Genomic DNA, 20,345 nt, shown 5'->3' with positions numbered 1-20,345 from the left:
GACAAAACTATGTACACAAACTGCTGAAACAAGAGCAAAAAAATAATTTAAACAGATTGTGTACAGATTGATCTTGCGTCTGTACAACTTCTGTGTTAACTTCCTTGATAAGCGGCTAGATTTATATGAAAGAAATTAGCTTTATGTGCCGAATGTGGATCGTGAGGAAAAACAATGCAAATTATTTCCCTGTTCCCTCTGTGTTTATAAGATAAGCATTACATCATGTTGGCTAATCAATCCCAAAATGCCGCAGTAAAAGGTGACACCCCCACCCCCATGACCCCTTGGAGCACAGTTCCAGCTCAGTTAATAAACAGTACTTCAAATCAAAATGAATTGGTCACATACATGTGTTTAGTAGATGTTATTGGTCACATACACGTGTTTAGTAGATGTTATTGGTCACATACACGTGTTTAGTAGATGTTATTGGTCACATACACGTGTTTAGTAGATGTTATTGGTCACATACACGTGTTTAGTATATGTTATTGGTCACATACACGTGTTTAGTAGATGTTATTGGTCACATACACGTGTTTAGTAGATGTTATTGGTCACATACACGTGTTTAGTAGATGTTATTGGTCACATACACGTGTTTAGTAGATGTTATTGGTCACATACACGTGTTTAGTAGATGTTATTGCGGGTGTAGCGAAATGCTTGTGCTTCTAGTTCCCGACAGTTCCTCTTACTGACAGTTGTGGCTGCTTTGTGTGATGTATTGTTGTCTCTACCTTCGTGCCCTTTGTGCTGTTTTCTGTGCTCAATAATGTTTGTACCCTGTTTTGTGCTACTACCATATTGTGCTGCTGCCATGTTGTGTTGTTCTCATGTGGTTGTCATGTTGTGTAGCTACCATGTGGTTGTCATGTTGTGTTGCTACCATGTGGTTATCATGTTGATTTGCTACCATGTGGTTGTCATGTTGTGTTGCTACCATGTGGTTGTCATGTTGTGCTGCTGCCATGTTGTGTTGCTACCATGTGGTTGTCATGTTGTGTTGCTGCCATGCTTTGTTGTCATGTGTTACTGCCATGCTATGTTGTTGTCTTAGGTCTCTCTTTATGTAGTGTTGTCTCTCTTGTCGTGATGTGTGTTTTGTCCTAAATGTTTATTTAATCCTGGCCTTTTGCCTTTTGGTAGGCCATCATTGTAAATAAGAATATGTTCTTCACTGACTTGCCTAGTTAAATAAAGGTTAAATAAAATATAAATAGAACATTTCTGAGGGAAACTATACGTCCTTAAGCAGACAAAGTGGCTAACACTCCCTAGTCCCTTGCCGATGACAAGCATACCCATAACATGATGCAGCCAACACCATGCTTGAAAATATGAAGTGGTACTCAGTGATGTGTTGTGTTGGATTTACCCAAAACATAATGCTTTGTATTCAAGACAAAAAGTGAATTTTCTTCTGACATTTGTTGTAGTATTACAAACTTATTGCAAACAGGATGCATGTTTTGGAATGTTTTTTATTCTGTACAGGCTTCCTTCATTTCACTCTGTCATTTAGGTCAGTATTGAAGAGTAACTACAATGTTGTTGATCCATTCTCAGTTTTCTCCTATCGTTATCATTTAACTCTGTAACTGGTTTAAAAATCACCATTGGCCTCATGGTGAAATTCCCTTAGTAGATGGAGAGGAAGGAAACTGCTGAGTTAGGAAGGACACCTGTATTTTGTAGTGACTGGGTGGGTGTATTGATACACCATCCAAAGTGTAATTAATAACTTCACCATGCTCAAAGGGATCTTCAATGTCTGCTGTATTTTTCCCCCCCCATCTACCAATAGGTGCCTTTCTTTGCAAGGTACTGGAAAACCTCCCTCGTCTTTGTCATTGAATCTGTGCTTGAAATGCACTGCTCAACTGAGGGACCTTTATAAATCACGTTAAACACCATTATTGCACCCAGAGCTAGTCCACGCAACTCATTATATTACGTTTTAAGCAGATTTTTACTCCTGAAGTTATTTAGGCTTAACAAAGGGGTTGAATACTAGTATAAAAAATGACATGGGGTATTTTGTGTAGATCAGTGACTCAAAATCTCAATTGAATCCAATTTAAATTCAGGCTGTAATAACAAAATGTGGAAAAGGTCAAGGGGTGTGAATACTTTTTGAAGGCAAACAAATTGGCTAACCTTCAGCCCTGAGGAAACTATGTCCTCAAGCAGACAAATTGGCTAACCTTCAGCCCTGAGGAAACTATGTCCTCAAGCAGACAAATTGGCTAACCTTCAGCCCTGAGGAAACTATGTCCTCAAGCAGACAAATTGGCTAACCTTCAGCCCTGAGGAAACTATGTCCTAAAGCAGACAAATTGGCTAACCTTCAGCCCTGAGGAAACTATGTCCTCAAGCAGACAAATTGGCTAACCTTCAGCCCTGAGGAAACTATGTCCTCAAGCAGACAAATTGGCTAACCTTCAGCCCTGAGGAAACTATGTCCTCAAGCAGACAAATTGGCTAACCTTCAGCCCTGAGGAAACTATGTCCTCAAGCAGACAAATTGGCTAACCTTCAGCCCTGAGGAAACTATGTCCTCAAGCAGACAAATTGGCTAACCTTCAGCCCTGAGGAAACTATGTCCTCAAGCAGACAAATTGGCTAACCTTCAGCCCTGAGGAAACTATGTCCTCAAGCAGACAAATTGGCTAACTTCAGCCCTGAGGAAACTATGTCCTCAAGCAGACAAATTGGCTAACCTTCAGCCCTGAGGAAACTATGTCCTCAAGCAGACAAATTGGCTAACCTTCAGCCCTGAGGAAACTATGTCCTCAAGCAGACAAATTGGCTAACCTTCAGCCCTGAGGAAACTATGTCCTCAAGCAGACAAATTGCCTAACCTTCAGCCAAGAGGAAACTATGTCCTCAAGCAGACAAATTGGCTAACCTTCAGCCCTGAGGAAACTATGTCCTCAAGCAGACAAATTGGCTAACCTTCAGCCCTGAGGAAACTATGTCCTCAAGCAGACAAATTGGCTAACCTTCAGCCCAAATGCTAATGTTTTTGCAACTGACTGTTAGAAGTATGAGATTAACCTTCCCACAAGAAAAATAAAATAATCTCAGGAAAGGTCTACTAATGTTTAACCACTTAGCCACTTCCTTTGAAATGCATTCAGAGTGAAATTTATGGGGCGGCAGGGTAGCCTAGTGGTTAGAGCGTTGGACTAGTAACCGGAAGGTTGCAAGTTCAAACCCCTGAGCTGACAAGGTACAAATCTGTTGTTCTGCCCCTGAACAGGCAGTTCCTAGGCCGTCATTGAAAATAAGAATTTGTTCTTAGTTAACTTAGTTGCCTAGTTAAAAAAATATATATTATGAAAAGCCATTCTCCGATAATTTTTCATGGAAAAGGCCGAAAGCATTTAAACAGTACATTTCATAAACTACTGACTTGTTCTCATGAGAGAGTTTCTCTTAGGGTGAAAGGTCATGAAACATCAATACATTGATAATCATTTGGTGTCAAGAAACTGGGTTTAGATCCAAGGTTGGCAGAAGGTCTTTTTACACTACAGTATGTCATGTGTAGCTTCAAAACATGAGACGAGAAGCATAGACAGGTGACAGAGTTTGAGACAGAACTTTATTGTGATAGCTCTACAAAGGTTTCCTCTGTGATCTAGGAACAGATCCTTTTTCTCTAACATTCAAACATTAGAAAACACAGCGAACTTGGGAAGTGCATGGCTTTTATCATGTGATTTGCTGTTAGCCTGCCTGATATCATGAAATGTAATTAGAAAATGGATTGGATGCGCTGACGACCACACGCTCGTCAAATAAATAGGGAATTTCGGGGACTATTCTTTTCTGCGTAATATTAAGGATCCAATCTCATCTCATCATATTTGCAAATTCTTAATTATTCTGATCTTCTGAATCACTGAGGAACAAACACTCGATGATGTTAACATACAGCAGACAGACCACATGTTGGGCACGACAACAAGGAAAGGCAACTCATGACATTAGAAACTGAAAAAAATAAAGTCATCATGCAGATTAGCAGTTCTGGTTATTAAATCAGCTGTAAAGTTGTTCTCTCCCTAACTTCTATCTCTGTCCGGATACAGTACTTTTATGTGACATCTCACGTCTCGGTTAGGACACCCCACTCCAGTTATAGAGAGGATGGTACTGCCTATATTGCCATCTTATGGGAATCTGACAGAAGCAGTGAAAGGAGGAGAACTGAAGGTAGCCATTTGCGATTGCTCTTGATTGGCCCAGGGTGGCGTTTACTCCACCTTGATAGGCCCAGGGTGAACGTTTACTCTCCCTTGATTGGCCCAGGGTGAACGTTTACTCCACCTTGATTGGCCCAGGGTGGCGTTTACTCTCCCTTGAAGCGAGGAGGCCTCTTCTCCTTGAACGCAGCCAGTCCCTCCAGCCTGTCTTTCGTCGGAATCACCTTGGAAACGAAAGACAACAACATATATGTTCTATTTTGAGTGATCCTGCGAGCGATGGTGGTTGTTGTTTTATGCGTCATACTGTGTGAGTTGTTTGATGTACAACTGAAGACTGTTCAAAGTGGTGTCCAAAGTGAGCGTAGATATGCAGCAGGTGGAAGAGGTACACTATGTCAATAGACACTATCTAACCTTGACAAAATCGTGGCATCGTTGTATGTGAACTGCATATAAAAAGAAGTGTACATTCTAAATAGTTCTAGCAGAAAAATAAGCGTCATAAATCTACAGCATCTGGGCTATTTAACAGAATATAGGCTATTTAACAGAATATGGACTATTTAACAGAATATAGGCTATTTAACAGTATTTGGGCTATTTAACAGAAGGGTTGTGGAATTGAAGTTCTTGTTCATGACTAGACGTACCTGGGCATAGCATGCTTCTTCAATTGCTAATCCCGTATTTAAATCCACCTGAAAAATATCAAGATATTAGAGAAAATAACAAACATATGCAGCAATATAAACCGTATAAAATAGCTATTTTCTACCATCTTTATTCTTGACCAGCTATGTGGTTTCCTTGTTTCATCGTTTCCTGTCATTCCTACAGGATCGAAACTACAGATGTAGCATCTTAATTTTATCACCCTGTTGCAGAAGAACATTCCTGCAATGGAAATGTAAAACTTGTAGTGTATTATTTGAGTTTTAAAAAGGCTTCTCTCGTTTGTAATTTCCACTGAAATTTCAGACTTGATTTTCCCTTATGGAAAATGCATCAACACCTACAAAAATGTTCATTAATTAAACTGAACAAAAACATAAACGCAAATGGTAAAGCCTTGGTCATATGTTTCATGAGCTGAAATAAAAGATCCCTGAAATTTTCCATACGCATAAAAAGCTTATTTCTCTCAAATTTGTTTACATCCCTGTTAGTGAGCATTTCCCCTTTGCCAAGATAATCCATCCACCTGACAGGTGTGGCATATCAAGAAGCTGATTAAAAAGCATGATCACTACACAGGTGCACCTTGTGCTGGGGACAATAAAAGGCCACTAAAATGTGCGGTTTTGTCAAACAACACAATGCCACAGAAGTTTTGAGGGAGTGTGCAATTGGCATGCTGACTGCAGGAATATCCACCAGAGCTGTTGCCAGAGAATTTAATGTTAATTTCTCTACCATAAGCCGCCTCCAACGTCGTATTAGATCATTTGGCAGTACGTCCAACCAGTCTCGCAAACGCAGACCACGTGTAACCACGCCAGCCCAGGACCTCCACATCCGGCTTCTTCACCTGCGGAATCGTCTCAGACCAGTCACCCGGACAGCTGATGAAACTGTGGGTTTGCACAACCGAATAATTACTGCACAAATTGTCAAGGAAACTCATCTGCGAGCTCGTCGACATCACCAAATGCTCATCTATGATGGCCACTGGCACACTGGAGAAGTGTTCTCTACACGGATGATTGGAGGTTTCAATTGTACCGCACAGATGGCAGACCGCGTGTACGGTGTCGTGTGGGTGAGCGGTTTGCTGATGTCAATGTTGTGAAGAGAGTGCCCCATGGTGGGGTTATGGTATGGGCAGGCATAAGCTATGGACAATGAACACAATTGCATTTTATCGCTTGCAATTTGAATGCAGAGAGATACCATGACGAGATCCTGAGGCCCATTGTTGTGCCATTCATCCACCGCCATCACTTCATGTTGCAGCATGATAATGCAGAGCCCCATGTCGCAAGAATCTGTACACAATTCCTGGAAGCTGAAAATGTACCAGTTCTTCCATGGCCTGTATATTCACCAGACATGTCACCCATTGAGCATGTTTGGGATGCTCTGGATCGACATGTACGACAGCGTGTACCAGTTCCCGCAAATATCCAGTAACTTTGCACAGCCATTGAAGAGGAGTGGGACAGTATTCCACAGGCCACAATCAACAGCCTGATCAACTGTATGCGAAAGAGACATGTCGCGCTGCAGGAGGCAAATGGTGGTCACACCAGGTGCTGAATGTTTTTTTTCATCAACGCCCCTACTTTTTAAAAAGGTATCTGTGACCAACAGATGCATATCTGTATTCCCATTTATGTGAAATCCATAGATTAGAGCCTAATGAATTTATTTAAATTGACTGATTTCCTTTTATGAACTGTAACTCAGTAAAATGTTTGAAGTTGTGTTAATAGTTTTGTTCAGTGTATAATCCACATAATAATTGACATTTCCTGTTGCTGTAGGATTCTTTTCTAGCCGTCGCAAACTGGCTCAAATGACGATCCTATATCTGTATTGAGCATATGTCTGTGCATTGGTAAAATGTTCACCAACTTTAACAAACCTACCTAGATCAAGACCCATTCCAAATTCACACCTTAAAAGGTTGAATTATACAGAATTAGGGGCAGCATTTATTTTCCTTGACGGCACAGAGAGAGGAGAAACCTACTTTCATTGGTTACCTTGACATTTAACTGAACCAGAAATATCTCCTGTAACATACTCTCCTTTAGAAAATAACCTACATTTAAAGAGATCGTTGTTGAGCAATTTTATAAAGGAATGCACAGAAGAATTTCTCTCTGTTTAAAAATGTGCATCTTTCAAGTGGGCCAGCTGTTGACCTGTATTCATATAACCCGAGAAAACTACATGAAACCAGGCTGATCTTGCGTGTGATTTGACCATTTGTCAAAGTTGGCCCCAATATGGATATTTGCAGTTTGTGTAGCCTATGATACATTAACATGGTAGAACAGGCTGTCTACAAATGACACAGCACCTGTCAGAAAGTGCGATTTATGTGTCAGTTGTGACCATTGGCCTCTGGGATAACGAAGTCACTCAACAGATTCTCTCAGGTTTCTCTGACGGCCTTCAGATGTGACATGGATCCCTTTGGCAAGTGAGCTGACTCACTGAATACTGAATCAGATGCTTACTTCAATCCTCCACCATGCTTTGTGGCACCGATCCCTAAATGCAGCAAGACCCAAGAGGCCCAAATACTATTACTAGACCTAGGAGCTCATTCCCAAATACTATTACTAGACCTAGGAGATCTTTCCCAAATACTATTACTAGACCTAGGAGATCATTCCCAAATACTATTACTAGACCTAGGAGATCATTCCCAAATACTATTACTTAGACCTAGGAGATCATTCCCAAATACTATTACTTAGACCTGAGGCCATACCCAAATACTATTACTAGACCTAGGAGCTCATTCCCAAATACTATTACTAGACCTAGGAGATCATTCCCAAATACTATTACTAGACCTAGGAGATCATTCCCAAATACTATTACTAGACCTAGGAGATCATTCCCAAATACTATTACTAGACCTAGGAGATCATTCCCAAATACTATTACTAGACCTAGGAGATCATTCCCAAATACTATTACTAGACCTAGGAGATCATTCCCAAATACTATTACTAGACCTAGGAGATCATTCCCAAATACTATTACTAGACCTAGGAGATCATTCCCAAATACTATTACTTAGACCTGAGGCCATACCCAAATACTATTACTAGACCTAGGAGATCATTCCCAAATACTATTACTAGACCTAGGAGATCATTCCCAAATACTATTACTAGACCTAGGAGATCATTCCCAAATACTATTACTAGACCTAGGAGATCATTCCCAAATACTATTACTTAGACCTGAGGTCATTCCCAAATACTATTACTAGACCTAGGAGCTCATTCCCAAATACTATTACTAGACCTAGGAGATCATTCCCAAATACTATTACTAGACCTAGGAGATCATTCCCAAATACTATTACTAGACCTAGGAGATCATTCCCAAATACTATTACTAGACCTAGGAGATCATTCCCAAATACTATTACTAGACCTAGGAGATCATTCCCAAATACTATTACTTAGACCTGAGGCCATACCCAAATACTATTACTAGACCTAGGAGATCATTCCCAAATACTATTACTTAGACCTGAGGTCATTCCCAAATACTATTACTAGACACAAGAGGTCATCCTTAAAAGGTAATTCCTAAGGGGTCAATTTCAAATATGATTTGAACCCAGGTCTGCTTAGAACATCAAAATGACTTAACCTGTGCTCTAACCATTCAATAATAAACATATGAACAGATTTGGTCAAATTATAAAATACTGTACTTGAGACCAGTATGTTGACTGAAAACTGAATTTGGGGACATTTGATCACTTATTACAGAGATGGAAGAAGTACCGGTATGTATGAGTCTTACCTCTATGCCCTGGTTGATTGCCAACTTTGCCATCCTAATTGCAATGGGACCCTGAAGAGATCAAAGCAAAACAATAGTTTGTTTAGGGTCAAAAGTACATGTAAATAACTTCTTATGGCTGGGAGGCGCCATTTCCACCTTCGGATGAAAAGCGTGCCCAGAGTAAACTGCCTGCTACTCATGCCCAGAAGCTAAGATATGCATATTATTAGTAGATTTGGATAGAAAACACTCTGAAGTTTCTAAAACTGTCTGAATGACAGTCTGTGAGTGAGACAGTCTGTCTGTGAGTATAACAGAGCTCAAATGGTAGGTAAAAACCTGAGAAAAATCCAACCAGGATGTGGGAAATCTGAGGTTTGTAGTTTTGGTCTTTAGAACATTGTTTCAGGCTTCTACTATGAAGGGGGAGCGAATAAGAGTTGTTTGAATGAGGGGTCTGGAAGAAAGCCATTAGTTTAGTCACGCGTGAGTAAGAGCTCCGCTCCTTTTCATTTCTAAAGACAAAGGAATTGTCAGGTTGAAACATTATTGATGATTTATGATAAAAACATCTAAAGATTTATTCTATACATCGTTTGACATGTTTCTACGAACTGTAATAGAACTTTTTATACTTTTCGTCTGGACCTAGTGCTCGCGCCTTGTGCATTTTGGATTACTGGACTAAACGCGCAAACAAAAAGGAGGTATTTGGACATAAATAATGGACTTTAACGAACAAAACAATTTTTTTTGTGGAACTGGAATTCCTGGGAGTGCATTCCAATGAAGATCATCAAAGGTAAGTTAATATTTATAATGCTATTTCTGACTTTTACTGACTCCACAACATGGCGGGTATCTGTATGGCTTGTTTTTGTGGCTGAGCGCTGTACTCAGATTATTGCATGGTGTACTTTTGCCGTAAAACTTTTTTGAAATCTGACACAGCGATTGCATTAAGGAGAAGTATATCTTTAATTATATGCATAACATGTGTATCTTTCATCAACGTTTATGATGAGTATTTCTGTAAATTGATGTGGCTTTCTGCAAAATCACTGGGTGTTTTGGAAGCAAAACATTACTGAACATAACGCGCCAATGTAAACTTAGATTTTTGGATATAAATATGAACTTTATCGAACAAAACATACATGTATTGTGTAACATGAAGTCCTATGAGTGCCATCTGATGAAGATCATCAAAGGTTAGTGATTAATTGTATCTCTATTTCTGCTTTTTGTGACTTCTCTCTTTGGCTGGAAAAATGGCTGTGATTTTTGTGACTAGGCGTTGACTTAACATAATCGCATGGTATGCTTTCGTCGTAAAGCCTTTTTGAAATCGGACACTGTGTGGGATTAACAACAAGTTTATCTTTAAAACGGTGTATAATACTTGTATGTTTGAGGAATTTTAATTATGAGATTTCTGTTGTTTGAATTTGGCGACATGCACTTTCACTGGCTGTTGTCAAATCGATCCCGTTAACGGGATTTCAGCCATAACAAGATAACAATGGTTGTTGTGTCTACCCTGAGTCTATATAACAGGTGGTTCCCCGGTATAATTTTGCAGGTCACTAGAAATCTAATCCGTACATAAAAGGTACAACATCTGCATTCGCTCAGGTGTTATTTCTAAGAAGTTGATACATCACGACTGTGTGCTACACTCCAAATCATTCAGTGTAGCAGCCTATTCGGAGAATCTGAGAACAGGTTTGATTTCAGGGAAACCACAGAGTCAACGGCCATGTCGGAACACCCATACTCGTAAAGAGTACGCTGATTGGGTATGCAAAAATAAAACGTTTTATATTATGTGAAATTTCCAAACATTTAGTACACTTTATATGCCAGGATGTAAAAGTAATTTCATTTTTTAAATCTAGTATGAATTCGCTGCACAAATTGAGAAAGAAAATTACATTTTTAGACACAGCTGATAATCAAGTAAGGGGACACGATTTCAGACACAGCCAATGTGTAATAACATCCCTGCTTACTCTGGTTTGTACAGTGTACAATGTACAGAGCATTCGTCAAGTATTCAGACCCCTTGACTTTCCCCACATTTTGTTACGTTACAGCCTTATTCTAAAATGGATCAAATACTTTCCCCCTCATCAATCTACACACAGTACCCCATAATGACCTAGTGATAAAAGGTTTACATTTTTTTGTGCAAATTTATACAAAATAAAAAACTGATACCTTATTTACATAAGTATTCAGACCCTTTGCTATGAGACTCAAAATTTAGCTCAGGTGCATCCTGTTTCCATTGATCATCCTTGAGATGTTTCTACAACTTGATTGGAGTCCACCTGTGTAAATTCAATTGATTGGACATGATTTGTAAAGCCACACACCTGTCTATATAAGGTTCCACAGTTGACAGTGCATGTCAGAGCAAAAAGCAAGCCATGAGGTTGAAGGAATTGTCTGTAGAGCTCCGAGACAGGATTGTGTCAAGCCACAGATCTGGGGACGGGTACCAAACATTTCTGCAGCATTGAAGGTCCCCAAGAACACACAGTCACCTTTATCATTCTTATTAAATGGAAGTTTGGAAACACCAAGACACTTCCTAGAGCTGGCTGACCGGTGGAGCAATCGGGGGGAGAAGAGCCTCGGTAAGGGAGGTGACCAAGAACCCGATGGTCACTCTGACAGAGCTCCAGAGTTCCTCTGTGGAGATGGGAGAACCTTCCAGAAGGCCAACCATCTTTGCAGCACTCCACCAATCAGGCCTTTATGGTAGAGTGGTCAGACGGAAGCCAGTCCTCAGTAAAAGGCACATGACAGCCCGCTTGGAGGTTGCCAAAAGGCACCTAAAGGACTCTTAGAACATGAGATACAATCTGGTCTGATGAAACCAAGATTGAACTCTATGGCCTGAATGCCAAGCGTCACGTCTGGAGGAAACCCTACAGTGAAGCATGGTGGTGGCAGCATCATGCTGTGGGGATGTTTTCAGCAGCAGGGACTGGGAGACTAGTCAGGATCGAGGGAAAGATGAACGGAGCAAAGTACAGAGAGATCCTTGATGAAAACCTAATCCGGAGCCCCCAGGACCTTAGACTGGTGCGAATGTTCACCTTCCAACAGGACAACAACCCTAAGTACACAGCCAAGACTACGTCGTAGTGGCTTCGGGACAAGTCTCTGAATGTCCTTGAGTGGCCCAGCCAGAGGCTGGACTTGAACCTGATCGAACATCTCTGGAGAGACCTGAAAATAGCTGTGCAGTGACGCTCCCCATCCAACCTGACAGAGCTTGAGAGGATCTGCAGAGAAGAATGGAAGAAACTCCCCAAATACAGGTGTGCCAAGCTTGTAGTGTCATACCCAAGAAGCTAAAGGTGCTTCAACAAAGTACTGAGTAAAGGGTCTGAATACTTATGTAAATGTGATATTTAAATGTAGTATTTTTAATACATTTGCAAACATTTCTAAAAAGCTGTTTTTTGCTTTGTCATTATGGTGTATTGTGTGTAGATTGAGGAGGAAGAAAAACATTTTTTTAATCAATTTTAGAATAAGGCTGTAAGTTAACGAAATGTGGAAAATGTCAAGGGGTTTGAATACTTTCTGAATGCACTGTACGTACATGCTTTATCATATACTCACATTTGGGTTGAACTCGCGGGCCAGGTCCAGCGCTCTGAGGTAGGCGGCATCTCCGCTCTTGTTCTGCTCCACGGCATGGCTGACCAGGCCCAGTCTCTTCGCCTCCGTTCCGTCAATCGCCCGCGCCGCAAAGATCAGCTCCTTAGCCAGGGCTACCCCGATGGCCCTGGGTAGTCGCTGGGTACCACCTGGATGGAGGAGGTGAAGGAGAAGGAAGAGGAGGGGGTGGAGGAGAAGGAAGTGGAGGAGGAGGAAGTGGAGGAGGTGAAGGAGAAGGAAGAGGAGGGGGTGGAGGAGAAGGAAGAAGAGGGGGTGAGGAGAAGGAAGAAGAGGGGGTGGAGGAGAAGGAAGTGGAGGAGGGGGTGGAGGAGGAGGAGAAGGAAGAAGAGGGGGTGGAGGAGAATGAAGTGGAGGAAAAAGAGGGGGTGGAGGAGAAGGAAGTGGAGGAGGGGGTGGAGGAGGAGGAGAAGGAAGAAGAGGAGGTGGAGGAGAAGGAAGTGGAGGAAGAAGAGGGGGTGGAGGAGAAGGAAGTGGAGGAGGAAGAGAAAGAAGAGGAGGTTGTGGAGGAGGAAGGGGGGGTGGAGGGGGAGGAGAAGGAAGAGGAGGTGAAATAAGAGAAGAGATCAAACACTACAGTGAGTAACATTATGTTAATGAATAAATATGGCTAGCCTGCTGAAACAGAACAAAATATGAGCTATAATTCTATTTGTGAGAGCTGGCTGTTTTTATTCATACATGTAGGATTATTCATGGTTTATAACAACCAAAGACAGTCTACAACACTAACACACCTGATTTAAAACATTAACCAATCATAGAATGAAAGCCTGCGCACTCTGTGAAGCTGTCCAGGACCTTTGGAGCTGGAGAGGAGACCCCTGGTCTACAGTGCATCTTTGTTGAAGTTTTCAGTTGAGTTTATTGTGATGATTTGACAAGGAATATTCCCCACAAATGACATAAGGATGAAAAGCAGTGTTTGAACAATGCTGTGGGTCATAGCACGTTCCTCCCGGGCTGTGACCTCCTGGGCTGTGACGTACTGGACTGTGATGTACTGGACTGTAATGTACTGGACTGTAATGTACTGGACTGTAATGTACTGGACTGTAATGTACTGGACTGTAATGTACTGGACTGTGATGTACTGGACTGTGATGTACTGGACTGTAATGTACTGGACTGTGATGTACTGGACTGTGATGTACTGGACTGTGGATCGTGGTTAAACATTCTATAATACTCCACTTCTCTGTATCTTTTGGGGTGGAAAACATGTACAGTAGTGACTAAATTTCTTCCTTGTTGAAAGGACACTGTAAATCCTGACCTTTCTCATTCAGGGCAAGCAATTACCTCACTCCGTCTGTGGAAGTCACATATCTGGAAGGTGAAATACAAAGACAAAGAAGGTCTTGGCTTTTCACCACCTGAATATACAGTAACCTCATCTTGCAGGAGCTGTGATGCACTTGGCAGCAGTTATGTCAAGCCTAGATCTAGATGCATCAAATATCTAGCAGGTGAACTAAATGAGGGGTACAAAAAAAGGGAGAAATTTGAGATAAACAGCAATGTGCTTTTTATTGGGCTTCTCTTAAAAATGCTAAAGTAGATAGCTTTCCTGAAATGTGTATTTATTTATTTCACCTTTATTTAACCAGGTAGGCCAGTAGAGAACAAGTTATCAATTACAACTGTGACCTGGCCAAGATAAAGCAAAGCAAAGCAACAACAACACGGAGTTACACATAAACAAATGTACAGTCAATAACACAATATAAAAATCTATGTACAGTGTGTGCAAATGTAGAAGAGTAGGGAGGTAAGACAATAAATAGTCCATAGAGGCAAAAATGATTACAATTTAGCATTAACACTGTAGTAATAGATGTGCAGAAGATGATGTGCAAGTAGAGATACTGGTGGGCAAAAGAGCAAGAAGATAAATAACAATATGGGGATGAGGTAGTTTGGGTGGGCTATTTACAGATTGGCTGTGTACAGGTACGGTGAGCTGCTCTGACAGCTGATGCTTAAAGTTAGTGAGGGAGATATAAGACTCCAACTTCAGTGATTTTTGCAATTCCTTTGAGTCATTGGCAGCAGAGAACTGGAAGGAAAGGCGGCCAAATTAAGTGTTGGCTTTGGGGATGACCAGTGAAATATACCTGCTGGAGCTCGTGCTATGGGTGGGTGTTGCTATGGTGACCAGTGAGCTGAGATCAGGCGGGGCTTTACCTAGCAAAGACTTATAGATGACCTGGAGCCAGTGTGTTTGGCGACGAATATGAAGCGAGGGCCAGCCAACGAGAGCATACAGGTCGCAGTGGTGGTTAGTATATGGGGCTTTGGTGACAAAATGGATGGCACTGTGATAGACTACATCCAGTTTGCTGAGTAGAGTGTTGGAGGCTATTTTGTAAATGACATCGCCAAAGAAAAGGATCGGTAGGATGGTCAGTTTTACGAGGGTATGTTTGGCAGCATGAGTGAAGGAGGTTTTGTTGCGAAATAGGAAGCCGATTCTAGATTTAATTTTGGATTGGAGATGTGAGTTTGAAAGGAGAGTTTACAGTCTAACCAGACACCTAGGTATTTGTAGATGTCCACAAATTCTCCATCCAGAGTACTGATGCTAGTCGGGCGGGCAGGTGCGGGCAACAATCGGTTGAAGAGCATGCATTTAGTTTTACTAGCATTTAAAAGGCAGTTGGAGGCCACGGAAGGAGTGTTGTATGGCATTGAAGCTCGTCTGGAGGTTAGTTAACACTAACACTATGACTAACTTCCCTATCAGACTAGAATGGTGATTATATTGCTCTTGGCATTGCTCACCAAGGTAATAACCTCAGTCCGGATGCATTTCTACAGGAAATGAAACATTTACATACAAACAATGCAATGCACATAGTCCGGAGGAAAATAAAACAAGACCTTTTAAACAAACGGCAGTGTAATTCCTTGGTAATATAGGGCTTAGAGTGAATATGGGTCAGTCACTTAATTAGCAGCGTGTATTATCAGTATGTTGACAGTGATCACAGACACATTCTCACCTCCCGGACAGGATGCTCACACGTATTCAGTCATTCTGAATTGATCAGGTTGAGCTGATCGAACAGGGCAGAGGAGTGGTGGTGACAACAGTATTCTCTGTTAGTTGTGTTATCATTCTGACAGCTGCTACAGCCCACGTTGTGTCGACTAAGACAAAATGATAACGCGGAAAAAATAAGGGACATCACTAAAAAGTTACATATTATTATTATTATTGTATATTTCTATAAATTACAGGTAAACTATACACAAGGTAGAATGTAGAATGTAGCTGTTCCAGACATTCGTATGTAAATAAATGCCATCTGTTTTTGTTGGTTTGAAGCGGTCCTTGTTGCTCAACTCTTACACAAGAACTTGGATGGGAAAGTGTTTACCCGTGGAGGAGCCTGCATGAATTATCACAGAACCCTGATGGCGCAATGACAAACACTCATTTGTTGCCAATTGCTGTTTTCTCTGTGTCTCTGTCTACATCTCTTTGGACTGTGTTCTCTGTGTCTCTGTCTACATCTCTTTGGACTGTGTTCTCTGTGTCTCTGTCTACATCTCTTTGGACTGTTTTCTCTGTGTCTCTGTCTACATCTCTTTGGACTGTTTTCTCTGTGTCTCTGTCTACATCTCTTTGGACTGTGTTCTCTGTGTCTCTGTCTCCATCTCTTTGGACTGTTTTCTCTGTGTCTCTGTCTACATCTCTTTGGACTGTGTTCTCTGTGTCTCTGTCTACATCTCTTTGGACTGTTTTCTCTGTGTCTCTGTCTCCATCTCTTTGGACTGTGTTCTCTGTGTCTCTGTCTACATCTCTTTGGACTGTGTTCTCTGTGTCTCTGTCTACATCTCTTTGGACTGTGTTCTCTGTGTCTCTGTCTACATCTCTTTGGACTGTGTCTCTGTCTACATCTCTTTGGACTGTTTTCTCTGTGTCTCTGTCTCCATCTCTTTGCTTTGGATTGCCTAATTTCTTACTTGCTTCATCAACTCATAACAGTTAGCTTAAAATAGCACAACATAACATAATAACAGAACTTTGAAGGCTAAACATTTTGATTAGCCCAAAAAATGTAGCTATTGTTTACCCATTCTACAGAGTGCAAGATAGTGCACTGCAAATTCTCAGACAACATATTCAAGACATCCTTGACAAACACACAAGTGAAGAAAAAGGCAGATGAGAGATAAGATGTTACATGGAATCGTTGTGTCACTCGTCACTTACATTATTAACCACACAATTCTGGTAACTTCTGTGGCTTGACCTCGTAGCGTTGCATAACATTGTGTAACTAAGTTTAAATACACCAGGGGGAAAATGGTGCAACAACTTCTGAGAAATCATTGTCACAATGCCATTTTCCTCATGGCGGTTGGTCAATTTTCTCATTGCTTAACCATTGCCTGAACCGTAAACATTGCACAATGGGGAAAAGCTACAGTTAGTGTCTTGACATGCCTTGAGAAAGTATGATGTAGTGCAAATAGTGTTGCACAGTGCTATCATGTCAAGGAGCTGCCTTTAGGGGCGTGTGTTTGAAATCAGTGAGCCGGACAGCAAACGAAGTGAAGTGAAAATGCATTTTGGCTTCAAAGAAAGGTTCAAGGTCGGTGCTGAAGAGGACTCGTGACAGCTTTGTGAGGAGTCAAGACACTTTCTGCAGAAATGAGGCTCCTAGAATCGCAACATTAACCCTTCCCAATAGCCAGCACTATAGACTTATGTCTAGTACAATGTTGCTGTTTACCACAGAAGGTTGGGGTCAATTCAGGATTGAAATGACCAGACAATTCGTCAAGTGTAACATAGTGAAATACCTCAATAACTGAAATCTTGCTGGAACGGACCTTAGCTCTGCTGAGTACCGAATTACAAAAAGTTTGTTGAATTCCCAATGTGTTATCACTATGCTTTCAACCATCTAAAAGCACAACCAAATTCCAATAGAAAAACAATGGTTTTGGTTTAGTTGTCATCTTAAGGTGTTATCACTGCGTATTCATCCATTTAAAAGCAAAACAAAGTTAAAATGTGAAATACAATGTCTGTTTTTAAAAAACAACATAATGTGTTACCACATATAACAGCAGAACCAAATGACCTGGATTATAGTTCGGGTTACTTTAAATGTATATTGTGCAAGTGAGATTCTCCACAGATTATCAACATTGTGAAGACTTTGTATGATTACATAATAAAACTCTTGTAGTTACAATAACCTCAAAATGTGGCCATGGATGAGTTACACATTTTGGGGTTGAATAACAAAACTCCTCGGATAGTTTCATCAGAGCTACTGGCTTAACCTCGGCCAACAGCTCCGCCCCCCCACCCCCGCAGCTACTCGCCCAAGCCTCTCCAGGTTGGTTCTCCTTTACCCAAATCCAGATAGCAGATGTTCTGAAAGAGCTGCAAAACCTGGACCCGTACAAATCAGCTGGGCTTGACAATCTGGACCCTCTATTTCTGAAACTATCCGCCGCCATTGTGGCAACCCCTATTACCAGCCTGTTCAACCTCTCTTTCATATCGTCTGAGATCCCCAAGGATTGGAAAGCTGCCCCTCTTCAAAGGGGGAGACACCCTGGACCCAAACTGTTACAGACCTATATCCATCCTGCCCTGCCTATCTAAGGTCTTCGAAAGCCAAGTCAACAAACAGGTCACTGACCATCTCGAATCCCACCGTACCTTCTCCGCTGTGCAATCTGGTTTCCGAGCCGGTCACGGGTGCACCTCAGCCACGCTCAAGGTAATAAACGATATCATAACCGCCATCGATAAAAGACAGTACTGTGCAGCCGTCTTCATCGACCTTGCCAAGGCTTTCGACTCTGTCAATCACCATATTCTTATCGGCAGACTCAGTAGCCTCGGTTTTTCTGATGACTGCCTTGCCTGGTTCACCAACTACTTTGCAGACAGAGTTCAGTGTGTCAAATCGGAGGGCATGCTGTCCGGTCCTCTGGCAGTCTCTATGGGGGTGCCACAGGGTTCAATTCTCGGGCAGACTCTTTTCTCTGTATATATCAATGATGTTGCTCTTGCTGCGGGCGATTCCCTGATCCACCTCTACGCAGACGACACCATTCTGTATACTTCCGGCCCGTCCTTGGACACAGTGCTATCTAACCTCCAAACGAGCTTCAATGCCATACAACACTTCTTCCGTGGCCTCCAACTGCTCTTAAATGCTAGTAAAACCAAATGCATGCTTTTCAACCGTTCGCTGCCTGCACCCGCACGCCCGACTAGCATCACCACCCTGGATGGTTCCGACCTAGAATATGTGGACATCTATAAGTACCTAGGTGTCTGGCTAGACTGTAAACTCTCCTTCCAGACTCATATCAAACATCTCCAATCTAAAATCAAATCTAGAGTCTGCTTTCTATTCCGCAACAAAGCCTCCTTCACTCACGCCGCCAAACTTACCCTAGTAAAACTGACTATCCTACCGATCCTCGACTTCGGCGATGTAATCTACAAAATAGCTTCCAACACTCTACTCAGCAAACTGGATGCAGTTTATCACAGTGCCATCCGTTTTGTTACTAAAGCACCTTATACCACCCACCACTGCGACCTGTATGCTCTAGTCGGCTGGCCCTCGCTACATATTCGTCGCCAGACCCACTGGCTCCAGGTCATCTACAATTCCATGCTAGGTAAAGCTCCGCCTTATCTCAGTTCACTGGTCACGATGGCAACACCCACCCGTAGCACGCGCTCCAGCAGGTGTATCTCACTGATCATCCCTAAAGCCAACACCTCATTTGGCCGCCTTTCGTTCTAGTTCTCTACTGCCTGTGACTGGAACGAATTGCAAAAATCGCTGAAGTTGGAGACTTTTATCTCCCTCACCAACTTCAAACATCTGCTATCTGAGCAGCTAACCGATCGCTGCAGCTGTACATAGTTTATCGGTAAATAGCCCACCCAATTTTACCTACCTCCCCATACTGTTTATATTTATTTACTTTTCTGCTCTTTTGCACACCAATATCTCTACCTGTACGTGACCATCTGATCATTTATCACTCCAGTGTTAATCTGCAAAATTGTAATTATTCGCCTACCTCCTCATGCCTTTTGCACACAATGTATATAGACTCTTTTTTTTCTACTGTGTTATTGACTTGTTAATTGTTTACTCCATGTGTAACTCTGTGTTGTCTGTTCACACTGCTATGCTTTATCTTGGCCAAGTCGCAGTTGCAAATGAGAACTTGTTCTCAACTAGCCTACCTGGTTAAATAAAGCTGAAATAAAAATAAAAAATAAATACAAATTAATCCTATTCCTTAACTTTCATTTTTGGTTAAATTGGAGATATAATTTGTAAACTTTTTTGCAAATCCAATGTATTTTCCACATAGATTCCACGTCACAATACTTGACAAAGTACGTTAGAACAACATTGACTTAATGTGATTTATCACATACTATATATACTATAACAGAAGACATTTTTCAATATCTATATCAAAAGTACTTTTTTAATCAAATGTCAAATGCTAAATTAAATTTAGATGTATTATTTGTATTTATTTATTTAACCAGGAAAGTCAGTTAAGAACAAATTCTTATATACAATGACGGCCAACCCCGGCCAAACCCAGACCAATTGTGTGCCGCCCCTATGGGACTCTCAATCACGGCCGGTTTGAACCAGGGTCTGTACTGACCCCTCTAGCACTGAGATGCAGTGGCTTAGACCACTGAGACACTCGAGAGTCTTATTTAAAAATGAATCTTAATCAAAATGTTGTATCTTATGGAAACAGACACAGCCTTAGACATAAACTAGGCTATAGGAGGAGCTGGCAGAAGTGGTGTCGGCTGGCTGACACCCTGGGAACAACACGCACTATATAAAAACTCAGCAAAAAAATACATGTCCTCTCACTGTCAACTGTGTTTATTTTCCAGCAAACTTAACATGTGTAAAT

The 20,345-nt window shown here is 41.5% G+C and overlaps 1 protein-coding gene across 1 annotated transcript in view; it reads right to left on the bottom strand.

Annotated features, from left to right (window-relative positions):
• Positions 1-3,591: 3,591 nt before the first annotated feature.
• The window catches only part of auh (AU RNA binding protein/enoyl-CoA hydratase), a 50,279-nt gene continuing 33,525 nt past the window's right edge, over positions 3,592-20,345 (bottom strand). The window contains exons 7-10 of the mRNA XM_036976707.1: positions 12,339-12,526; positions 8,718-8,768; positions 4,871-4,918; positions 3,592-4,441 (exon numbers count right to left, since the gene is read on the bottom strand). Of these exons, the coding sequence (XP_036832602.1) occupies positions 4,364-4,441; positions 4,871-4,918; positions 8,718-8,768; positions 12,339-12,526 (365 nt within the window). The 3' untranslated portion in view covers positions 3,592-4,363. The remainder of the gene's footprint in view (positions 4,442-4,870; positions 4,919-8,717; positions 8,769-12,338; positions 12,527-20,345) is intronic.

This window comes from Oncorhynchus mykiss, chromosome 5 (genome assembly GCF_013265735.2).
Source record: "Oncorhynchus mykiss isolate Arlee chromosome 5, USDA_OmykA_1.1, whole genome shotgun sequence".
NCBI classification, from domain to species: domain Eukaryota; kingdom Metazoa; phylum Chordata; class Actinopteri; order Salmoniformes; family Salmonidae; genus Oncorhynchus; species Oncorhynchus mykiss.
Note: the sequence above shows the minus strand (reverse complement) of the source record. Positions and strands in the feature narration are given on the sequence as shown.